Below are 25564 nucleotides of genomic sequence, written 5' to 3'. Positions count from 1 at the left end.
CAGAACTAGGAATGCTCAATTCTTCCTAGTAACCCTTTCCAGCTTTTGATCTCTAACTGCTCCAGTTAAAGTCTCTTCCCTCCTCCTTCAATAATTTTATTATATTTTATATTTTTCCCATAGAACTTGTTGTAGGTCAAAAGTGTGTCATTGATTATTTTATTTGACAATCTCTTTCAATCAAAAAATGGTATCTTCCATCCAGCTAATTTTTAATAGTTGTCAATCTCCAAAATACATCAAAATGATAGAAAGAAAGTCAGTGTGTTGAGAAGGAATGAAGATCAAAATGTTCTACCTTTATCTAGCTGAAATAACTTCTGCTTTCAATTAAACCTGTCTTCAGTCTTTAACAGATAAGGGTAACAAGGACAGCATGTAATCCCAGCAAAATCCTGGTATATACTTGAAGAAAACTATCTGGGACATTAAGTGAACGATAAATCTTCCTTTAACTTCAACTCCTTTTAGAAGAAATGAAGGAAAACTATATAAATAAACAAGTTATTACCTTCAAAGTGTATAAAGTCTTACTTCTTAAAAGAAGTAAGAGTTCTACCACAAGACTTCTTTTAAAGCAAGGAATCGTCATTAGACAATAAAAATAGTTCTCAGGGAAAATTCGACAGAGAAGTAGCAGTAATTGGAAGGAGCAAACTGGGCCATAAGTTCCCGGCAATGCTCCCATTACTTGGACTGTCACGGATATTCATCCTTATGCTTTCCAGTTCTCAGCTATCTAAATTCCACATTTTAGTTTTTCAGAGTGAATGGATTTGCAAGACCTGGATTCCTTCAAAAGGATATTCGATAGTGTAATGGCGTTTATTACAAAAACACATTTACTGAGACTATTCCAGCCCAAGCAATAAATGGAAATTTTCTCTCACTAACATATGTGTTTATTGGTGGGTAAGAGGCAGATCCAAGAATGATTATGGATGAAAGAACATGAAAAAGTTCAATTATGTGAAGCAGAAATAAAGTCATAAATCTGAGCGATAAAATTTGCTAAACAACAAAGAGGTACATTTTCCTCTTTGTTTTCCTCCATATTTTCATTATTATGACAGGAATATGAACATACTGCAACATGCTTCTAAGGAGATACATTTGTAGGATTTTTCTGTGGACCTTTCATGTTTTGTTCTTGTTGAGTAAGAAAACTTATCTTTAATAATTGACATGGAGAAAATAAAGTATATATTCAATATTAAGATGAGTAGGAAACTGTAAATCCCAAGTAATTACTTTGGAAAAATCCAAAGTCATTTTTTTCTTTTTTCTCTTTTCTTTCTTTCTTTTTTTTTTTTTTCGGTCTTGAACTCTGGGCTTGGGTGGTATCCAGCTCAAGGCGAGTGCTCTACCGTTTGAGCTACAGCACCATTTCTGGTCTTCCAGTGGTTTATTGGAGATAAAAATCACACAGACTTTCCTGCCCAGGCTGGATTTGAACTGTGATCCTCAGATCTCAGCCTCCTGAGTAGCTAGGATTACAGGCATGAGCCACTGGCACCCGACTATTTTTTTTCTTGATATAACACTGCTGCCATTACATTTCTGGGACCAGGGAAGCATGGAAAGAAACATTTCTTTGAAAAAATTATATTAAGTGAAGTAAGCCAAGCCCAAAGAAACATAGGTCCCATGGTTTCCCTTATTTGCAATATCTAGTATATATATGAGTCAAGCAGTAAAGGTCAGATAAGGTGATGTTAGGAAAATGAACCCTAAGATATGTATTTAAATGTTTTTTTCTTTCATGCATTTGTTTCTAAAGCATTTATAAGATTATTTCTTTGTTGCTTTGTATGTCCTTCCCCCACAGTATAACCCCCGCTTTCACTGTATTTGATGTCAATATAATTTGTGGAGGAGAGGGGGAAAAACAAATGTTTTAAATAAGGATACAGGTGGACCCATTGCAACAATGAGAAGTACAAGTTGTCATGTTGAAAATGAACTTTACAACTTTTGTGGGGGGGGTGGGGAGGATTGGGTGGGGGAGCGGGGTGGGGGAGGCTGGGAAAGGATGGGAAGGGTAAACAAAGGAGGAGGCTACAATGCTTGATAAGAAATGTACTCACTATCTTGCCCATGTAATTGTAACCCCTCTGTACAGTATTTTCACATTAAAAAAGTACAAAAGAAGAAAGAAATATTTCTTTGAGTACTAATGTTCAAGACCTAACCTGTATCATTTTTTAAATTTCTAGATTTATAATGAGTTATCTTGGATGGATAGTGGTTACAAAATTAAGTACAGATACATGGCAAGATCCTTATAATACCCAAATGGTATGTTCAAGATATGAAAGAGGCCGATTTGCCACTGGATATCTTTGGTAGTATAGAGGCTCTCTCCTATGGGATGTACAGGATGGGTTGGTAGGTGTCAGTGGGCTGTGAGCTGATGATGGTAGTAATGGAAAGGTGGGTGTGGAAGATTTGAAGGTTACTCTGAAACTTCCCTCCATGTTTTTCTATGCTCTGCTAATTGATGAGAGAAATACAAATCTTTGTTTCATTGGATTTAAATTTTGAGGGTAATTTCAAGGGTTGAAAGATGCTTCATCATTCATTCATCCATTCATGTGCAACATTTCATGTGTGTTCTTGTACATGGCAATATTCTGTACTAAATGTTTTGGGTAAAATAGTGAACACTGACTCATTTTCCTTCTATACAAAGTACAGAATTTCTTTCTCTGCAGGTCCAGCAGTTCATCTAGATTTAACAAGGTAGTATATCATTTAGAGTAATATATAATAATATGACATGATAATGACCATAATATCATGTCTGGGAAAAATAATACATTCAAACAGTTTTTCTCCTCAATAGCATAAAAATGTTTTGTTCTAGAATGACAGAAAAAGATAACAAAATAGATGATGGTATAATCTTGCTATTCTGTTAAGAGATGGAAGCAACACTAAAATTATGAGAAAAAGAGACACTAAAATAGAGGTTTCCTTTCAATTTCACTAGGTGACAACTTCTTCCTTGCCAGAACCTATAATACTAATAAACTGTAGTATATGTCACTGGCGTTTAGAGTCATTTATCAACTTCATAAATATTTTTCCATATCCACTTATAAGTTGTATTCATACTTAACTGATACTTTTCTCTGAAATGATGATTTGGTTAAAACAAACTATGATGTATGCATATTAAAATGCAAAGGTCATACAATTTTTAATAGAAGAAACTAATACACTGGCTATACTATAAGATGGATATGATACTCAGTTAAATTAAAGCAAAATAACATTTGGTTATAGATTGGTGCCATTGTCTATTCAAGGCTCTGAGACTAATGATAACGTCTGTTCTTCCTTGCCTGGGAAGGGTAATTTGTAAGGTGATAGATACTACAGATACTCTAGCATCAAATTAAAGATTTCTTTTTGACACAATCAAAAGACAGAAACACATACTGAGAAGGTGCCAACTATTTTTTCTTCCTTAATGGAATCTCCTATACCAGAAACAATATTTTGCCAAGGTCAATAATACAAACATATATATATATATAATATATATAAAAGCTTTAAGTTTTTTTCTTATTCTACTTTAACAACATGATCAATGAGCTCTATTAAATAATTGTGAAGCATTTTTAAGAATAATTGCTTGTATCTTTTATTCTTAAATTATTCTTCCTACTGTGGGTGTCTTAAGATTGTTTAGAAGGTAGACATTATTTAGAAGGTAGATTTACTGGAACCTCTATGTTTCCAAAGATTTGTTCAGAATGAAGTGTAGCCCCCTTAGATGCTGGTGGAGGCAGGCAAACCTCCAAGTATGCCAGCAATGTCTTGCACAAGAATGCAGGGTAAATTAGTGTGCAGAACAAAATGATCCCTAGGGACTTGCACTTAAGTTTCCTGACCAGAAGATCATACCCTTTTCTCATAGATAAGAAACCTCAAGCCTCAGACCAATGAAACATAGCTTGGAGAATGGTCCCACAGGGCTTACCTCCTGTTAGCATGAGGGCACATTTGCACATACAGTTGTCATTATCAGCATCTTTAGTGCTGAAATCAGCACCGTGTAAGATCAGGCTGCTCTGTTTTCCTGCCGTCCCAGTGTGACCCTTTAAATATAACCTAACGTTAAAAAAGAAAAAAAAAATCAGTCACTTGACAGAATAACAGACCCAGAAGACTGACTTGCTGAATGTTTAACTTTTTCTTCATTTTCTCTCTTCTTTGAACTTAGCCCTTCCAACAAATCAATCTCTCAAAACAAATGTTAAAAGAAGGATCTAAAAAAGGGGAGAGAGAGAAAGACAGAAAAAGAGAGGGGGGAGAGGAGAAGATAGAGATTAGAGATGGTTTTAATGCTTCATGTTTATTTCTCTATGCACATACAAATGTACACAGTTCTGCACTAATGCAGACTCCACAAAAATAACACAGCCTATTTTATTATTATAATCCTTATATTAAATTTGCTTTATTGTTTTTATAAAGGTGATGTACAGAGGGATTACAATTACATGAGTGAGGAAATGAGTACATTTATTATAGGTACTAATTTCAAAACACAAATGTCTTTGAGTGTTTATGTGACATGCTTTCGCCATTTATACTTAGCAATTCTATGGTAGATGTCATCAGCAATACAATAATATGGTTCATTGGTAGATTTTCTAGGTGCTAAACACTGTTAAATCATTTTAACCGTTAATCTAATTTTGATGAGGTTTTTTCTTTTGCATGGATAATACCAAATTTCCACATTTGAAGGACTAGTATAAAAAAAAGAACCATAAGAGTATGTTTACACAACATAGATAACTTCATCCTGAATGTACTGTGTTGGTAGCCAAGAAGGCAATCTATGGCTTTGGGCGAAATTAGCTTTAGACACATGCACGTGCGTGCTCACACACACACACATATCTCACTATTATTTAGTAGTGTTTGGTCTTATTTTTGGCAACAGTAGAGTTTTATGTTTGTATAAGTTATTTCTCAAATTTCTCCAGAGATTTTTTGAGCCAATGGAAAATATACAATTCAACTCCAATCAGGATTCCTTGGTTTTGCTTGATTAACTTCTACTTAACAGCAGTACAAAGAAAGTCTAATGTTGACCTTTTAATACTATATTATTGAATGCAAGCATCTATTTTAACATTCTGTGGGACATACTGAAAGTTGCTGGTAATTTTTTGTAAGTGCCAATTTATAGGTGAGGCTGTGGCCAGAGCCTCGTAAAAGTGTATTTCACTAGAAGAAAGGTAGATGGAAAATCACCAACCACAGTTCTGGGGAATATATCCTGGATGAATTTACCACCTCCAAATATAAAGTTTTAGTCTGATTACTACTTCTCAGACACATATAGACATTTATGGAATTAGTAACATGCTTTGTTAGATTTCCATGTATGGTCAAATTGGGAATATACGTCTGGGCCAGGGTTGAGGGATAGTCGCATAGATTCCTCAGAGAAAATTTCACAAAAGCCAACATATAGAAACAAGAGGTTTTCTTTGTAGTGGTTGTTTTTAATGTACTATGTGATGTCTTTTTCTTTTATATTCCCCCCTCCCCCCTTCGGCACCCCCCTCCACCCATGGTTTATCCCTTGTTGTCACTGTATTTGATTTTTTTTTTTTTGTCAGTTGTCGGGCTTGAACTCTGGGCCTGGGCTCTGTCCCTCAGCTCTTCAGCTCAAGGCAAGCGCTCTACCACTTGAGCCACAGCGCCATTTCCTTGATTTTGTTACCCTGTGTACTGTATGTATGTTTATTTGAATTAAGGAAGGAAAGGGGAGCAACAAAATGGTGAGACAAAGGACAAAGAGCGAACCAATGCAACAGTGATACTCACAAGACACTATGTTGGGGGCAGGCACTGGAGGAGAAGGAAAGAGGGAGAAAAATGAGGAAGAGGGTATCAATGTTTGACAAGAAATGTACTCCCTACCTTATATATGTAACTGTAGCCCATCTGTGTATCATCTTGACAATAAAATTAGATTAAAAAATTTTAAAGAAGACTCATTTGAAGGGGTAAATAATCAACGTACATTATATGCATGGAAAATTTCAGTAAGACACATTTGTGTAATTAATATGTGCCTATAGAAATGAAATTAAAATCTCCTAACTTTTCTCTCCAAAAAAAATCAAGCTACGTATAAATGAAGAGATAATTGTTTAGTAAATATAGAGTCCTTATAGGAATGAGATGGACAGTCCCTAAGTTAGATAGCTGACTGCTACTCTGAAATTTACTTCACTAGTCTGCAGAAGCTCTTGGATGAACAATGGCAACTCTTCATCAGACTTTCAGCTTTACCATGTTACATGATGGCCTTCCTTTCTTAAGGAAAGTCAACACCATTTCCTTTGGGCTTACTGGTCAAGACAGACTTGCCAAAGCACAGGGGTTTTCTGCAGTGCCTTTGCCAGGCAGTTCACCAAAGGTACTTAAATGGATACAGAGCAGCTTCCATATGCTCCATTTATATGTGTATTATTATATTTACAGTTTATATTATTTATGTCCTTTTATGTAAATGATAATCTAAGCTTTGTCATTTGCAATTGTTTCTTTGTGTAGCCCAGGAAATAAAAATGTAAATTGTAAAATTGAAAAGGAAAAAAAAATCCTGAAAGTGGGATTGCTAGATTATACAGAATTTCTATTTTAGCTATGTATATATGTATGTATGTATGTATGCATTTTGAGCCCCTTTGGGCTTGAACTCAGGGTCTGGACATTGTCTCTGAAATTCTGTGCTTAAGGCTTGCACTCTACCACTTAAGGTACAGCTCTACTTCTGGCCTCTTGCTGGTTAATTGAAAATGAGGATCTCATGGATTTGCTACCAGAGTTGGCTTCAAACTGTGATCTTCAGATCTCAGCATTCTGATTAGATTGGATTACACTGGCATCTGATTGTTTTAGTTTTTAAAAACAATTTAAAAACTTCCATGTTATTTTTTGTACATTTTTATTGCAAATACGGAACAATTGCAAATACAGCAAATTGCTGTACAGAGGGTTTACAGTTACATGAGCAAGGTAATGAGTACCTTTCTTATTGAGCATTGTTGCCTCCTCCTTTGTTTTCCCTCTACTACCTTCTATATGATTTTAAGAAGTGACTATATTAATATATTGCCACCACCAGTGAATAAGTGTTCTCTGAAATCAGAATGCAAGAAAATATACCTGAACTTAATCACAATAACCAGCATTAATCAAAATAACCAGGTACAGAGAAAACAAGGTATCCATCAATGGTTGAATGGGTAAAGAAAACTGGTATATAGGCACAATGGAATGCTCTATGGTCTTTAAGAAGAAAATTTTAACCTTTGCAACATGGTGTAGAACTGTAAGACATGATATTAATTAAAATATGTCAGACACAGAAAAACAAGTAACATATGATCTCACTTTTGTGTGATCTCTAAAATAGTCACTCTTATAGAAAGAGCAGAGTTGGAGTTTCTAGAGATGAGAGGGAGGGAGGAGGATGAGGAAGGAAAAATCTTTAGGCAAAGGATGCAAACTTTTATTTAGACTGCAGAAATTAGTTTTAGTGGTCTCTAGAGAGCACTGTGATCTTTTGCTACATTGTGACCATGGTTAAAAGTAATACAATATCTAATTCAAAATAGTTTTAAACTAGATTCAAAAAAACATTACAAAATACAAGTTGAGGGAATAGATATATTAATTAGCTTGAGCCTTTCTACAGTGTATATGTCGATAACATCATATTATACACATAAACAGGCAAAGTTACTATTTGCCAGTTAAAAAGGGAAATAATATTAAAAAAACAGAAAATGAAAATCAAACTAATTGTTATCACTAAACATAACTATTGATATTTATATATATTTACAACTTTCAAACTAAATAAAGCTTTCCCCCATAGCGCGCTCTCTCTCTTTTTCTCTCTCTCTCTCTCTTTTTCAGAGGTAATCAATCATGCCAGTTTTGTAGCCTTCACCATCATTTCTCCCCATGTGTAAATGAAGATTGAAATAGAATTTTATAAGGTGAGTTTTTTATGTAACTTTATGACCATGAATCCATACACTTTTATTTTCTCATCCATCATCATTTGGAGGGTGGTACGTGAATACATTCTCAATTGTCACATGTTTGTGAGTGCTTTCAAGTCTCTAAATATACATGCAGGTGTATATGTTACATTTCATTTAAAATCTATAACATTTTCTCTTCTCCTGTGCCTGAAGAAGCTTTGTCAATATTATGTGTTAGAGCCTTTGAGTAGAGCTATTTTCCTAGATCCATTTAAACTGAATAACAATTGGAAGTTCAGTCTTTCAGTTCTTATGGCCTTTCAACAGATAGCAGCAGAAGTACTACCATTAGTTTTCCATCCTTCCCTTCTCCCTAAAACCTATGCTCCATACACCTAATCATTATTCTTCACTCTGGTTAAAAATCACAGTTCTCCAGATACTCAAGAAGTGTAAAGTCTAAATTACCTACCTTGGTTCACAAAGCCTTTGAAGTCTGGCCCTTGCCTGTTATGTACCTACTTTCTCCCATATCACCAGTACCTCCCATCTCTGTTTACCACACACACACACACACACACACACACACACACACACACACACACACACACCACACACACACTGCTTTACCCTTGTCTAAGCACTAATTCTCAATGTAATACACATTCACTTCTCTGTGACTTTGCTTGATTGCGCTGCCCCCTTCATCTAGAAGGTCTTTCTAGTTTTAAATAGAGTTGAACAGCTAAATTTCAATTCATTCTTTTTGTCATTTGTGGGGCTTGAACTCTGGGCTTGGACATTGTCCCTCAGCTCTTCAGCTCAAGGATAGTGCTCTACCAATTCAACCACAGTGCCACTTCCAGTTTTCTGGTGTTTTATTGGAGATAAGACTCTCATGGACTTTCCTGCTTATGCTGGCTTTGAACTGTGATCCTCAGGTCTCAGCCTCCTTAGTAGCTAGAATTACAAGCATGAGTCACTGGCACCTGGCTTGATTCATTGTTAAGAATTATTTCAAGAATCAAAGAGCAGCAAATACATACCTTTATAATGATACTTACCTTAGTAATGGTTTTAACTAAAAAATACCTGGCTTGTATTTTAGATGAAATAGATTTGTATCTCATTTAGTTAGGTATTCAGGTACCCATTCCCTTTACCCTCCAACTCAAATAACTGTGTGCATATGTGTGTGTCTTTGCAGGTTACATATCCCTGTAAGTATGTGTGAATGCATGTATATAAACCCTCTCAGACCTTTTTTTTTCTGGTTGTGGGGCCTGAACTCTGGGCCTGGGCACTGTACCTTAGCTCTTCAGCTCAAGGCTAGCACATTACCTCTTGAGCCACAGCGCCACTTCTGGATTTTTCTGCTTATGTGGTGCTGAGGAATCGAATCCAGGGCCTCATGCATGCAAGGCAAGCACTCTAACACTGAGCCACCTTCCCAGCCCCTCTTACACCTTTCTTAAACTTCTCAGTTTTTGTTCTTATTCAATAGAAATTCCAGAATATGAAAGCATGTTAGATGTAATATGTAGACAGCACAAAAGGGAGAAAGGCTATTTCTCAAGTTCTAGTAGTTCTTTATACTTTACTGAATGATTTATTTGTGTTGTATACCTGTTTGAGAAAAACAAAAACACATTGAAAATCAAACTATTTTTAAGGCCAATACCTCACTTAAAATGATTTTGGAAAATAAAGGACAAAGTCTAAGAAAATATAGAACTGCTTCCTTAAGGTCTTTCCCAAGTTGAGTCACTAAAATGAGAAGCAGAATTGGAGGAGTCTTAACATGGCACATACACAATTTAAAACTGGGAGACACTAATATCTTGAGGAATAATGGACTTTTGCAGCACACAATAAAGTATAGTTTGTAATATCTTTAAGAGGAACTCATCTTCTTGTCTATTTCCTTAGCATGCATAAATCAGGTAGCTTTTGTTCTTCTATTGGACAGTTATTTGCTTGCTGTTAGAGATAAGGTGTGATTTCATAAAATTAATTTCAAGGCAACATCATTTTAGAAATTTCTGAATAAAGACAACATCTGTGGAATATTACCAGGATGTTGGGAAAACACTGTACAGCCAAGAAAAGGCCATCTGCACAGAAACTTCTCTTTTTTAGTCCATATTTCATTAGGCATAATTACTGAGCCAAAACCAACAGCCATAGCTGGCTAGGTAAACTAAGAGCTGGTAATCCAGCAAGACTAAGTATTTATATAATTAGAAAAGGAAACCACTTTGAACTGAGCCTGAGACAGAATCCACAAGGTTCTTTTTTTTTTCCTTTTTTTTTGTTGGTTGTGGGGCTTGAACTCAGGGCCTAAACCTCTTTGTGCTCCATGCTAGCACTCTACTACTTGAAGCACAGCGCCGCTTCCAGTTTGTGAATCGTTAGTTTGACATAAGAGTCTCACGGAGATGGGGACTTTTCTGCCCTAGCTTGCTGTGATCCTCAGATCTCAGCCTCCTCAGTAGTTAGTATTACATGCATGAGCCACTGGTGCCTGGCTGACAAGGTTCTTTTTAACAGTGGCTCTGGATAATTTAAGTCCTTATATATAATTAAAAACTCATGCCTTTCTCAGTCCAAGTTGACCTTCGCTTTGCGAGAGAAAAGTCAATATACAGAAGGCCAAAACTGGTTTTGCATCTGACGATGGTGAAAGGCAACTTGATGTGTGAATTATTTAAGAGAACACTTCTTCCAAATCTACACTGTATAAATCCTGCATGTCTACTTCACTATTCAGTGTAGATATGTTAGGATATAAAAATAAAACATTTCTCTAGAGCAAAAACATTTCACTTAGGAAGAGAAATAAAAAAGCTGGAGGTGGAGGCAATAACAAAAGCAAACAAATAATAAACAAGTACACTGCAGAGGATGCGATTACATATAACAAAAAGGGCATCCAGAGTTGAATCACGGTATTTACTCTCTTCAATGTATTTTTTTTCCTAATTAAGAAAAATATAGTTAGGAGCTGGATGCCAGCAGCTCATGCCTGCAATTCTAGCTCCTCAAGAGGCCAAGTTCTGGGGAATCTCAGCTCAAAGTCAACCCGGGCAGAAAAGTCTTTGCGATTTTATTTCTCATTACTCAACAAAATGCTGGACTGGAAGCATAGTTCAAGTGGAAAAATACTAGTCCTGAGCAACAAAGCCAAATGAAAGTGCTAGATCTCAAGTTTAAGGCCACACATTAGCAAAAAACAAAAACAAAAAGAAAAAGATAATTTTGGTTCAATCACTATAAAGAATGTCAATATATTGAGTTCTTCAATTAGTGTCTTATGGAAAAATGAACCTGAACATTGAAATTGCTTGTGGGTTTTTGTAAAGTCAGTCCTGGTGAAAAATATAATTACTCATTTCCTTCACTTTTAGGAACTTCAATAACTACAAAGCCTAAGTCATCATATTTTTTAGCGAATATAGGACCACTGTGCATTCCATTATGGAAAAACACTTCACCCTGTCCTTATATATCATACAAGAGTTCCAATAACCGGCCTTTCTTTAAAATCAGCAGTCCAGACTCATTTCTTACTACTTTGTATACTTAAGGGACTGCCATCTTCTTCATATTTTTTACATCCTCACTGTATTTTGGGGGGGGGGGGCTCTTTCATTATCCAGGTCAGTGCAAGTTACATGTATGACAAATTGAAGTTTGGCCTCAACTCTTTAAATAGTAGACAGATTCTCAGATAGCTGAACTTTAAGGTTCTTGGTATTCACAAGCTAAATAGATTTCTATTTTGGCTCTGAGTTCTCTCTAGGCCACCATATGGAACTAGTTTGTCTTTCTCACAATTACTTGAAGAAAATACAAAATGACCCCCATGGTTCCCTTTCAGAGCCTGGTAGCAATGACTCAATCTGACAGTTTCCTGACATGGCTATGACTCGTGGTTGCTTCTCCAGGTTGGCCTGTGCAGAAACCAACCCCGGACCCCATCCACTCTACAGAAAGGGCAGGGCTGCATCAGCAAATAGGGTCTTCGAAGCATTTCTATGTTCCCGGAGTTTAAGTGACATAAGTGCTATCCCTTTCTGAAAAGAAAGACAGTATTTCTCTTGTCAATATACAGAGCTAGAAAGCAGTGTTCCACTTACTGTAGAGTTCTGGGGAGAAGCACTTGTTTGGCACTATGAAGATATCATTGGGAGATATGCAAATGATTCTTATTAGAGGGAAAGGGGGCAAAGCAAACATTTAGCAGATTCTAAACTTTTAAAAGAAGTCTGGTGAAGATTAGGTTGGAAGTTTCCATGGGTGTAGTATTGGAGGACGGTAAGGAGAATTCCAACAAAGCATTGTGAAAAATATCAACAAAGCAAGTTGTGAGGTTATCTAACATGGAGAAAAGATAAGAAAGAAAGGGAGCATTATATGAAAAGCAGAAAATATACTTATTTAGAGATATTCACAATCTAAGATAGTATACTAAGACTGGAAGAATTGGGATAAAGGGAAGTGTATATATTCATTTTAGCCTAAGGGGAGACTTGATTCTCATATTAGAGTTTGCTAATAAGCTGCATTTTTTTCTAGCTAACTAATGTTTCAACAATGACATCTTGGAGATAACATTTTATCCTCTTATGCATGACCATCCAAACCTCTGCTTATAAATAACCAGTTTCTCCCTCAGTTTCACAAGTTCAAAATCCACCATCCTTCAATGACAAGTAAAGTGTTTGAAGGAAACCTGGTCTCTCCTTTCACCTGTAGACTATCATAGCAAGGTTAAAGTGCTTCATTAGTGGCACATCTCATTTTGCCTAGTGTAATAGTATTTATTTATGCTCCTTATCTTCCTCACCAGAGCTATGAATTTCTAACAAGTACTACTCAGCTATCTTTGTAAACTCCATATGTTATATATATGTAATACAAAGATCGATAATCTTTGTATATATAATACAAAGATTAATAAATATTTATTAAATCACTGTGAAGTAAAAATCCAGATCGTTCAGAATTTAAGTTTTAGTCATGTCAAGAGATGGTTTAAATGTAGTAACATCTTAACTCTGATAATGCAAATAACTTTAGACCCCAAAGGCATTGCTATTTTTTAAATCTGAAATTTTCAGATGTTAATTACCTACTGATCTGTATTGGGATACTTGTATAACGAGTATGGAATTAGTTTGTGCCTGTCAACAGACTAAGGATTAAAGAAATATCTCATGAAATAATCTACAAATTCATATTGGAATCCAAATAATCCATCAAGTTTTGTGAAGCAAACTGTATCTATAGCAGTACCCACCCTATTGGATAAATCCCTCTGGAACCCATAGATTTGAGGGTTTTTTTGGGTTTGTTTCAGAAGAAAAAACATGGTTTTCACTGTTGATACCTATGTCTATTGTCTCTGTTGGGATAATCTCCTAATTTTGTGTTGTTGCATGCTGTTGTACATGTTGGAAGAACAGTGTGTTACTTAATTATCCATAAGTTAAAAGAATACTTTGTTTGCCAAAGCCTATCAATGCATATGTGAGAAAATGATAGGAAAATAAATGTAGCAAGAGTGACTACATCCAAGACAGAGTGGTATGATGATCAACATTCAGGGATAGAATTAATAAGGAGAAACAAGAGAAGTTTCAAAAGAAAGGAGAGTATAAGCAAGAAGACTGAAAGGACTGGTAATGTATTATTTGACTAAGAATTAAAGACAAATACTTATAGATAATTCAATAATGAATTAAGATCAAACAGATAGAGGTGGTTCTTTAGAAAATAAAGATGAATGAAGGCCTTACTGCTAACAAAGTCATTAACTAAAATTCTTACTGCTTTCCTTCCTTTCCTAGATATCAGAAAATAAATACATAAAACATTAGCAAAACAGTGTCTTGTGCACTGGTATCTCAAACTGATATCCCTGTTTAATTTGTCATGTCCAAGTGTAATTTTTTTTGTCTTTTACAATCCATTGCATTTACATGTAGATTTATACGCACATAATAATTACTACAAATGAGGGAAACTTTGCAACCTGTGTTTCTTTGGGTTTGGCTTACTTTGCTTAGTACAATATCTTCCAAATCTTTTCATTTCCTTATGAATGGTGCAATGTCATTCTTCCTGATGGAAGCATACAATTCCATTGTGTATATAGACCACATTTTCTTGATCCATTTGTCCACAGAGGGGCATCTGGGTTGAGTCCATAAACATTTACACAGTGAGACTGAGGGAGGATATTCTTAGGAGAGGATCACAAAGGCTCAACATCTATGTGCATATGATGATATAAAATGATGTTTATCAAAAAAACTCCAAGAAAGGAAAACAAGTTTTTTTGTTATTTTGGTTTTTGGTTTTGTTTTCTTTTTTTCTCCTTTGTTGCTGTTTTTTCTTTATTACTTCTGTACCTTTTTTCTCTTATATAAGTTTAAATGTTTTGGGGGAGGGTAAGATAGAGCATATAAACAGTGGGACAAGGATGAAGGCTAAACAAATGCAGTAGTAATACTCACTGGACACCGTGTTGAAAATGAACTATACAACTTGTCAGGAAGGAGGGGTCGGGAGGGGAAAACTAGGAGAAAATTAGGGAAGTCTCACAGGGGTGTCATGGTTCAAAAAGAAATGTATTCATCATCTGACTTATATAACTATAACCCCTCTATACACCACATTTACAATAACAACAAATAAATACATAAATAAAAAGAGAGCAGAACATAACAGAGTTTGGAGTTTGACAGTGTTCCCAGCATATCTCTTCTCCTTGATTCCTAATCATTTTATTTAAAATGTATCTGGCAATAACACTGTCCTTCTTTTTTTGTACGATTTTTATTGTAAAAATACTGTACAGAGGGGTTTCAGTTACATGAGCAAGGTAATGAGTACATTTCCTATCAAGCATTGTTGCCTCCTCCTTTGTTTTTCCTCTACCACCCTTTCCCTCCTACCTCCACAACTACCTCACCCCCCCAAGCCAAAGTTGTAAAGTTCATTTTCAACAATGTCTTGTACATCTCATTGTTACAATGGGTCAACCTGTATCCCTATTTAAGCATTTTGTTTTTTTCCCTTCCCCTCCTCGAATTAGAGAAGTGTATATACAAGATACAGGGCGTCAACATCAAATACAGTGAAAACAGGGGTTATACCGTGGGGGAGGAACATACAAAGAAACAAAAAAATCACATGGTACATTATAAATACATTAGAAACATTAACAAGAAAGAAAAAACTATTTGTGTCCCTATGTTGGGTTCATGTTGCTTAATATTGTCTTATATGGTTATATGTACATAGCTTTTTTACCTTTCTACTTGTCTTACACATGTACTAGTTATTCCAAATAAGCAAAACCATGGGGCCTGTGTTTCTTTGGGCCTGGCTTACTTCACTCAATATATATATATATATATATATATATATATATATAAATATTTTTTTTTGTCAGTCATGGGGCATGAACTCTGGGCCTGGGTGCTGTCCCTGCGCTCTTCAGCTCAAGGTTAGTGCTCTACCATTTGATCCACAGCGCCACTTCCGGTTTTCTAGTGGTTTATTGGAGATAGGAGTCTCACAGACTTTCCCACCTGAGCTGGCTTTGAACTGCGATCCTCAGATCTCAGCCTCCTGAGTAGCTAGGATTACAGGTGTGAGCCACTGGCACCCAGCTAAAATAATTTTTTCCAAGTCTTTCCATTTCCTAACAAATGGGGCCATGTCATTCTTTCTGATAGAGGCATAGAATTCCACTGTCCTTCTTTATATCATTGTAGAGATTACATAAAGCAATAGTCAGAAAAACCCTTGAAGATTATTTTATGTAAATAAAAATCAAATAAAGCCTCAAGCTTACCTCACTAATAATTATAAAACACACAGGAGCTCAGTAAACATGAGTTGTATGAGTGGTTGGTTTTGTCTAACTTAAGCAAATATGACCTTGATAAGCGTATATGTGGAAAGAGGGTGATGAAAATAATGAGATGGTTTCACAACTAATTAAGACAGACAAGTAGACAGGAGAAATCAAAGAACTAAAGAACCAATTTTCTCAAATCCCTAAGGCTGTTTATTGTTTGAAAGTTCTTACTTTATATAAAGCAAGCAGAATGCAAAGTTCGAACAAGAAACCAAACAGTTCTTTGCTGGCTGGGCACTTATGCTAAGGTAAACATTATTTTCAAACCGGAAGCTAAGAATAACAATTGTTTAATTCAAATGTTTATCCCTTAACAAATCAAAATTCCAATCCTTTGAGAACATTAACTTTTTTTTCTTTTTGTATAGTAAGGTGCTTGTGGTGCTTTGCATCCAGCACAATGTCTGTTTTCTTTCTTTAGTTATAACTGATATAAGAAAAAAAGACTCTAAAAATACCATCTATATAAATTTTTCCTTTAACTCTGATATCTACTTTCTGAAAACTTTACTTGACATAATAAATCTTCCCTAATTGATGATATCCAAGGGATTGGATCATTGAGAAATTACTAGAACTGATGCATGTTAACCTAATATGACAAGAACAAGGAAATGACCTTATTTCTTTTGTAAGCCTTATATGATCAGTTGTTAATTGTCTATATAGAAGATGTACAAGGGGGAAATTTTTTGTGATACCACAGTCCTGGGAATCTGTATTGTCATTAAGACAGAGGAATTTTCAGTTACAGAAAGTGTTAACCCAAGTAAAAAGTAAATTTCACATTCATGAGTGTTCTGATTATTTTAGGTATTAACTTTCAGTATCCATGAACACACTGTACAGAGTTTTCATCTATTTAAGTTTACATGACATATATTTTCACTGTCTCTTCACTTACAATTTTTAACCAATAGAAATGCATTCTAATCCCGAAATTAGTAAGAATATTACAAGTTATTCTTCTTTCCTGATCTGAGCAAAATCTTGTCTTGAGTTTCTTTGTGGTAAAGATGAAGCATGCATATATCCAATCTGTGATCAATTCTTCCTCCAAAGAAAACAGTGAGCCCAAATATTGTTATCTGTGGTTGCCTGTGCATAGTGCCTAAAGCATACTTAGTTTTGTGTGTTTATTTATAGATATCTTCCTGAGATCTGGAACAATGAAACTGTATTTCCCAAAGTTCAGAAATACCCATACTGTAGTAATGAGTTTTTGGTGCAAAATAGAATAAATACATTTCTAGTATTGTTCCTCTTTTCTAACAATAAATCATAAAATTAAGTGTTAAAATGAATTGTGTGCACTAAGACCTCTCTAAAACAAAGCAATACAAACAAATAAACAAAAAAACCTCAATGCTTTAAACATCCCTCACTCCCTTTTTGATCTTGTACAACTAAGAGTCAGCTCTGGGAAGTGGCTTACTGGTTGGATCCTTCAAAAAGTCCAGCCAACCTTGAGACTTTTACCAAAAACTAAGTAAGGGCTTTGTAAAATTTGAGATTCACATTTTTTGACAGTATAAACAAGTTTAAGTGAGGTAGCTTTATTCACAATTTTATTTCTTCTTAGAAGGAAGCAAGAAGCTTCCTTTGCAGCCCCTACTAGAGGCTGTTCTTGGGATTTTGCTGAGTTTTGTATTGAATTTGTAGATAGCGTTGAATAGCATTGCCATTTTCACAATGTTAACCCTCCTAGTCCAGGAGAATGGAAGGTTTTTCCATTTCCTTAAATCTGCTTCATTTTTTTTTCAGATTTTTGAAATGCAAATCAAAACAACATTGAGGGACTGGGAAGGTGGCTCAGTGGTAGAGTGCTTGCCTTGCATGCATGAGGTGCTGAGTTCGATTCCTCAGTACCACATAAGCAGAAAAAGCTTATGGCACTGTGGCTCAAGTGGTAGAGCACTAGCCTTGAGCTGAAGAGCTGAAGGACAGCACCCAAGCCCAGAGTTCAGGCCCCATGGCCAACAAAAAACAAAAACAAACACAAACAAACAAAACCAATATTAAGATTCCATTCTGCCCCAGTTGAAATGGTCACTATGGATAAAAGTAACAGTAACAGATACTGGCAGGGATGTAGCCAAAAGGGAATGATATTACACTGTTGGTGGAAATAAACACTTCTTATTCAACCACTTTGGAAAGCAATATAGAAGTTTCTTAAAGATTAACATAGAGCTTCCATATGACCCAGAAATTCCACTCCTGGGCATTTATCCAACAGACCACAAATAAGGCTACACTAATGCTACCAGCACAACCATGTTCATTGCAGCCAAAATATGGAATCAGCCCAGATGCCTCTCTGCAGATGAATGGATCAAGCAAATGTGGTGTATATATACACAATGGGACTCTGTGCTTCAATCAGAAAAAAAATGGTATTGTACCATTTGGTAGGAAATGGAAAGTCTTAGAAAAAACTAATAAGCAAATTAAGGCACACCTAAAGTAACTTACATGGTTTCCCTCATTTGTTGTAACTAGAATGTGCCTATAAATCTACACATAAACATGGTGGATGGCAAAAGACAAAAAGTATATTTGGACATGATAAATTATACAGGGCTCTAGACTAATTCACAGAGTGACAACAAAGGAAGATATTCGTAGGAGAGGATCAGAAGGGCTCAAGCTATGTGAACATGATCATATAAAATGAAGTTTATCAAAATGAACTCCAATAAATGGAAATAAGAGGATTTTTGTTATTTTTATTTTGGGGGTGTTATTTTCTACTTGTCTCTGTTTTTATTTTCTGTACCTTTTGTCTTGTATGTAAGTTTATCTGTTTTGAGGAGGGTAAGGAGGAACACAGAAATAGTGAGACAAAGGGTGAACAAATGCCACAGTGATACTCACTTGACACTATGTTGAAAATAAACTACACAATTTGAAAGGGAGAGAAAACCTGAGAGAAAAATGAGGAAAGAGAAGACACTGTTCAAAAGGAAATGTACTAATTATTGACTTACGCAACTCCTCTGTATATCACCTTTACAATAAAAGAAAATAAAAATATTCACATGATATAAAGTTGAACATAATAAATTCATCAAGAGCTTAGGCAACTTGCCAAATGTTACTGGAATATAATCACTAAAAAAGAGCAAGGAGTATTTAGCAGTAATAGTTGGGTAAGGGAATGGCCAGGTCAGTGGTCCACTTTAACTTGTAGATCTGTGGACATTGTTCAAGTCTATGGGTGAGCAAAAATAGTCAAGTTTCATTGTCTGTTGGAAAAAAAATCAATACAACAGTAGTGTGTAAGAGACATTGGAGAGCATGAAGATACATCAGAGAACATGAAAATTAGAGGCAAGAAGACTCCCTAATAGTCTGGGTGTTAGATGATGAGGATCTGAGTAAAGCTACCTCTCTGGGGGTGGTAAGTAATGATTTCACAGTGATTGTTGTTACTTCACATCACAGTTATCATGACACTCTAACATGATTATTTATCCATATTCTCTTGGGTTTTGTAGATTTTGTTTTCTATCTGAGAAAATCATTTAAGTTTCCTTAGAGGATAAAAGGAAATTAAATGTACTATATTTTCACATTTGAAGTTTCATCTCTCCGTTCACAACACTTACTTTTAATCAGTATAAATCTAGAGCATGGGAAAGTAGTTTCTTCTCTTTTGTAGAATTAAATCTATATATTGTGGCTAGAGCTAAATAAAATTTCAAAATATTTTACAAGGAATTATTTTTAGGAAAACACCCCAAACTCTTCTGAATTTAATTCAAGATAGGAAAAATGTAGCAATATGAAAAGAATCTGACATAAATTCTAAATATTTAATTTTAGTTGAAAGAGTTGAATCAGAACAGATCAATGAATTGAAACTGCTTTCCTGATTTTTCACCCTAAAACTTCAGTCTAAGGACTGATTAACATTAATAATAAGTATTATGTATAAAATATTATACAAATCTTAGTAGTAATACTTTGCATAGGTCAGGAATAGGTGCACACACTTAGAATCACAGCTACCAGGGATGTGGAAGATTTGCTGGGGGAAAAGCATTGAGTCTATCTGAAAACCAAATTAGCAGTAATAAAAAATGCAAAGGTCAAAAGAACTGGGGGCTTGCAGTTCAAGTGATAGGGTGCTTGTGCATGCAGTGTTGAGTTCAAACCCCAGACAAACTTAAAGGAAGGAAACAAAAAGAACAGAAAATGGAATGAAAAGGATAAAAAGAAGGAAAAGAAAAAAAAGGGAAGGGAAAGGAAGAAGAAAGAAAGAAAAAAGAAGACGAAAAAGGAAATGAAGAAAAAAGAGAAGAGAATAAGACAAGAATTAAAAAGGAAAGGAAGAGAAGGAAGAAGGAGAAGAGAAAAGAGAAGAGAGGAGAGGAGAAGGGAGAGGAGAGGAGAGGAGAGGAGAGAAGAGGAGAGGAGAGGAGAGGAGAGAAGGGGGGAGGGGAGACCAAAAAGCACAGAGAAGCACCTTCAGGCTATAATGGACAAGTTGAAGCTTGAGGCACGGTGTGGCATTACTGGCCTAGGACCAGTAGTGATGCAAGTGGAGAGGCCAGCCTCAAAAGGCTAGCATCTCCTTTAAGCTTCTGTTCCATTTTATTTGAAAGAGTGAATTACTGTTTTGCAGTATGCTTAATTATCTATGAGCCTCAGGCAGTCTAATTTCCCAATTTGCCTAATTTCCAGAAGTAAGTCGTATATTTAATCACACAAGAAACTGATGATTGCAGATCTCTCTTCTGTTAGGTTCTGATAGAAGAGGGATCCAGAGTTACCTACACTATGACAGCAGCACAGAGGTAGAAACCACACTGACAAAATCATTCTCTCTTTGATTAAAAATAGTGTATATTTCCAGAACTCAGCTTTCTTTCCTATGAAACCAGAGATATGGAAATAAAGTGCAGCCTCCTAATTCTGATCTCTAGCTTTTAAATTCATATTCTCTCAAGGAAGAAAAATGAGGATATGAGTTTGTACTTTACCCTAGATAGAAAGACCTATATAACATGGACGAGAGTAAGAAATCATAGCCATGGTCAGAATGAGAAAAGCTCAGTGAGGCAAATGAAGGCTCTCCAAGAGGTGGTTGGTGCCTCTTTCTTATGCTGATGCCACAGCCACATTCACTATGTATACCCAACATCCACAACAAATGCCAGTTATACTCCTAAATCTGCCCATACACTTGATCTCCTTAACATTACTCTAGCTACACATGTGCGTGCAATCACCCATTATTAACACACAAACACACAGACAGACAGACAGACAGACAGACAGACAGACAGACACACACACACACACACACACACACCACCTATAAAGAACACAGAGATTCTGGAAAGGAACCAAAGAAAATTCTTCAACAGCCTAGAAAAAGACTATAGACTAATCACTTGCTAGTCCTATGGTCAAGCTGCCTGACAGTTTCATATAGTTTCAAGTTTCAGGTTTAAACATTTACATAACAGTACCCCTGATGTTTTACAGTGGTCTGTGTGTGTGTGTGTGTGTGTGTGTGTGTGTGTGTGTGTGTGTTATAAAACTCTCAAAATATTGACTTCCTTAGAAACATTTCTCCTTACACTCCATTGCATATAATAAATGTCTCTGGTTCCTTGAGTTGCTGTCAGGGGAATGTCAACTCTTTAGATCTATTTCTCATCTGTTGGGGTGACATACTCACTATTTGTGAAGAAAATGATTATTACTTCTCCAAGGATCTAACTCTATATACAATCTATTAAAATGAAATGAATCATGCCATGGAAAAGGTACAGATTTCAATTCCTAAGGAATGTTATGTCTGGAAAAGGAACAATTACACTGTGAGGACATACCCTCTGGATGGAACAAAGCACATGGTTTTGGTTGGTTGTTACCACTGCAGTTACTTGAAAAGCAATGCCATCTTTTAACACATACAACAGTGTTTCTAAGGCAGACGTAATCACAATACTGAAAGACAAAATTGCTAAGTATAGAATTGCAGCATGTACAGTTAATGACTTCCAATATGCCAACTATTCCATTAATGGTAGTGATAAAAACTTGAATGAATATCCTCTCCATGTTTGACCAAGGAATTCCAATCAGGCCTTTATGACCTTATAGCAAAGCTTGACAGTGAGTTCTGTAACACTAGATACCTTGTCACTGACTACCAAATAGCCAATGCCTAGAAGATTTCCTAGAACATAGAAGTAATACCATAAGTATTCAAAGAATAAAAATGACATTATTGCCTCAGTTGTAATTTAAAAAATCATAGTGTGTAAGCTGTGCAATTTATTTATTTACTTATTTTTGTCAGTCATGGAGCTTGAACCCTAGGCCTGGGCACTGTCCCTCAGCTCTTCAGCTCAAGACTAGTGCTCTACCACTTGAGCCACAGCACCACTCTGGCTTTTTTCGCTTATGTGGTGCTGAGGAATCAAACCAAGGCCTCATGCATGAAAAGGCAAGCACTCTACCACTGAGCCACCTTGCCAGCCCAAAGCTGTGCAATTAAAAATTAGAAATATTAAAGAGCCCCTGTCTTACTCTATTTGCATGTCTCATATTTTAGACAGACTTATAGATACATATTATTTTTGGTGAAACTAGCATTGACAACTCAGATCTGTACACTTGCAGACACACTCCCACATACCTTGTACTATGCATATTCATATCGTGAGTTGAATTTATGTTTGCCCTTTATACTGTTTATACAATGAAAGAAAACCCTCTTACATATGTCTTATATCCCTTCTTTTATGCAAATCTTTCAAATGCACCAGGCATAATCCTTCTTTTCTTCAAGATAATTTGAAAAATAAACGTAAGGAAGATAAATAAAGTAGAAGTAGAAAATCCTTGAGCAAAAGGGAGAGATTATTATTTCAGACCACCATCATTTCTGATAGCAGTCATATATATGAGCCTTTTACACCTTCATAGCACTAAGGGCACACCAACAACAATAATATTATCCTTGATTTAATTCTAGAATTTAAGTCAACATCAAAGGTAGTCAGTCAGTCTATGAAAACTGATATTTAAAGCTTTCAAGAAACCTTCACAGGCTCTCTATATTCTTTGTCATGGGCCTATACAAACAACTCAATTTTCATCTTGAAGGCCTATTTTAACCATTCATTTTTTCCACACTCTCCCACTCCAACTCCTCAGTGACTGGGTTAAAGGCAGTTGAGTTCTGCCCTGAGATGTGACTTACCTATAGTTTTGCTTTTCATTTCCTATGTGGAATCTGTCATACTGTGAGTAGGCTCGGTTTCCCTCCCAGTCCATTAATTCGATCCTTAGGGTGTACTGCCTCTGACTGGTGATGGCAAAAATAAACTCATTCCCCAGCCAATATTCACCAGAGGGATTTCCAAAACCCTGGGAAAGAAGACAGAAATGCATTTATAATCCAGACAGATTTTTTTAAATGTTCAGCATTGATTTTCTAAATAACAATAAAAATCATTACTTGAAAAGAAAGATACTCCTCTCAGACATTTATATATATATATATATATTTCAGTTACTGACTTATTTCAATACTCTTTCGCTATGTATCTCTCCAATGACGTTTTTGTATCATTCCTTATGTAATAACACATCTGCTAATCAAGTCTACATGCACAGAATAGTTTTCAAAATGAATTTGCCTAGGTGTAAGGTTAATGAGATAACACTTCACCATTTTATTTGCTTTTGAGAATGTTTCTATGGTGCTAGTTAATATTTTGAGTGTAACTTAAGACAGTTTCTAATTAATACTGGGAAGTACGCTACAAAACAAGTTATTTTATTGTTTTTGGTTTTTGATTCAGGAATCTAATTATGCCCCTATATTTTATAGACCATTAGACTTGTTAATAGACTCATCTTTTTTTTTCCCAGTCTTGGGGTTTGACTGGGACAACGCAGTGACCCTGAACTTTTGCTCAAGCATTCTACCACTTGAGCCACAGTGCCACTTCCTGTTTTTTTTTCTGAGTAGTTTATTGGAGATAAGAGTCTCATAGACTTTCCCGCTCAGAATGGCTTCAAATCATGTTCTTTGGATCTCAGCCTTCTGAGTAGGTAAGATTATAGGCATAAGCCACTGGCACTTGGCTGAATGTTATCTTTTAATATTAATACCCAAACCTATAAATCCATGACTGAAATCGTTTATATTGTTTCACTGGGATGGAGTGTTTGGAGAAGACTGTGAGACATTTGAATTTCAGTTTAATGCTATTATAATTTTCTTGAGAGCAGTGCTTTTTTAGTATTCAAAATAGTTTCTTTTCTTTTCTTTTTCTTTCTTTTTTGCCAAGCCTGGGGTTCTAACTCAGGACCTGGGCTCTGTCCCTGAGCCTCTCTCTGCTCAGGGATAGAGCTCTACCATTTGAGCCATAGCACCACTCTTTCTGTTTATGTGTTACTGAGGAATCAAACCCAGGGCTTCATGCATGCTAACAAGCATTCTACCGCTAAGACAATCCCCAGTCCTCAAAATAATTTCTTCATAGGAAGAAACAAACATGGTGGTTCACCAGAAGTGAACCAACTCTTTATGTTGGAGATAGCAGTGACAGGGATATAAACAAATCTAAGAAACAGGTGGGATTTTACATTTTATGTATTCATGATTTCTTTAGAAGGCATATCTTGGTAATGCCTGAAGATCAGTTTAATTCTTGTGTATATGAGTATCTTACTTAGTCACATATGAGCCCTTTACCAATAAAACTATGGTTTGTTTATGGATAAAACCCTACTGGACAGCTAGCACACACTGAGCACTGTAAGTCTTTATTGAAGTTGAAAGAAAAGGGGAGGCAGGAAGGCAAGAAGGAAGAAAAGAAAAGAGGGAGGAAGGAAGGAAGAAGGTAGGAAGGAAGGAAGGAAGGAAGGAAGGAAGGAAGGAAGGAAGGAAGAAAGAAAGAAAGAAAGAAAGAAAGGAAAGAAGAGAGGGAGGGAGGGAAGGAAGGGAGGAAAGGAAGGGAGGGAAGGGAGGGAAGGAAGATAAGAAAGGACAGAGGGAGGAATTCATTTCATGTGCCCCTTTAGGGAAGTAACCTTACAATAGATAATGTGGTTGATTCCAATTGCCCACTGTAGCTCTGGTTGAAAAAGAAATGCCTGACTCCACATTCAGTCAAGTATCTGAGGGAAGTCATGTAAGTGTCATATGAAGAAAGTCCCTGATTTGCCTCATGCACATTTATATTAGAAGATACATTCCAGTTATTATCAGACAGACGCTGATGCTTCACAAAGAAATGGATTCTAGTTAAATGTGGCATGTTTTTCATTATTTAGCGAATAATTTATTAGGGCCAGGCACTGGTGGTTCACACCTGTAATCCTAGTTACTCAGGAGACTGAGATCTAAGGATCATGGTTCAAAGCCAACCCAGGCAGGAAAAGGCATGAAACTCTTATCTCCAATAAACCACTAGAAAATAAATAAATAAATAGATAAGAATACTTTATCCTTTCCTGTAATCAAATCCAAGGAGATAAGAACTTACATATTCAATAGAGTGCATTTACTTCCGTACAAATCGAAAAAAATAAGTTTAACTGTACTAGACCAATATGGCTATTAATC

The 25564-nt window shown here is 35.9% G+C and overlaps 1 protein-coding gene across 2 annotated transcripts in view; it reads right to left on the bottom strand.

Annotated features, from left to right (window-relative positions):
• Angpt1 (angiopoietin 1) overlaps positions 1 to 25564 on the bottom strand; it is a 222895-nt gene that overhangs the window by 10216 nt on the left and 187115 nt on the right. For both annotated transcript variants that reach the window (XM_013012411.1, XM_013012412.1), the window contains exons 7-8: positions 23189 to 23355; positions 3989 to 4119 (exon numbers count right to left, since the gene is read on the bottom strand). In XM_013012411.1, the coding sequence (XP_012867865.1) occupies positions 3989 to 4119; positions 23189 to 23355 (298 nt within the window). The remainder of the gene's footprint in view (positions 1 to 3988; positions 4120 to 23188; positions 23356 to 25564) is intronic.

The sequence above is a fragment of the Dipodomys ordii genome, unplaced genomic scaffold (assembly GCF_000151885.1).
Source record: "Dipodomys ordii isolate 6190 unplaced genomic scaffold, Dord_2.0 Scaffold17, whole genome shotgun sequence".
Taxonomy (NCBI): domain Eukaryota; kingdom Metazoa; phylum Chordata; class Mammalia; order Rodentia; family Heteromyidae; genus Dipodomys; species Dipodomys ordii.
This window is presented reverse-complemented; position numbering and strand designations above follow the sequence as displayed.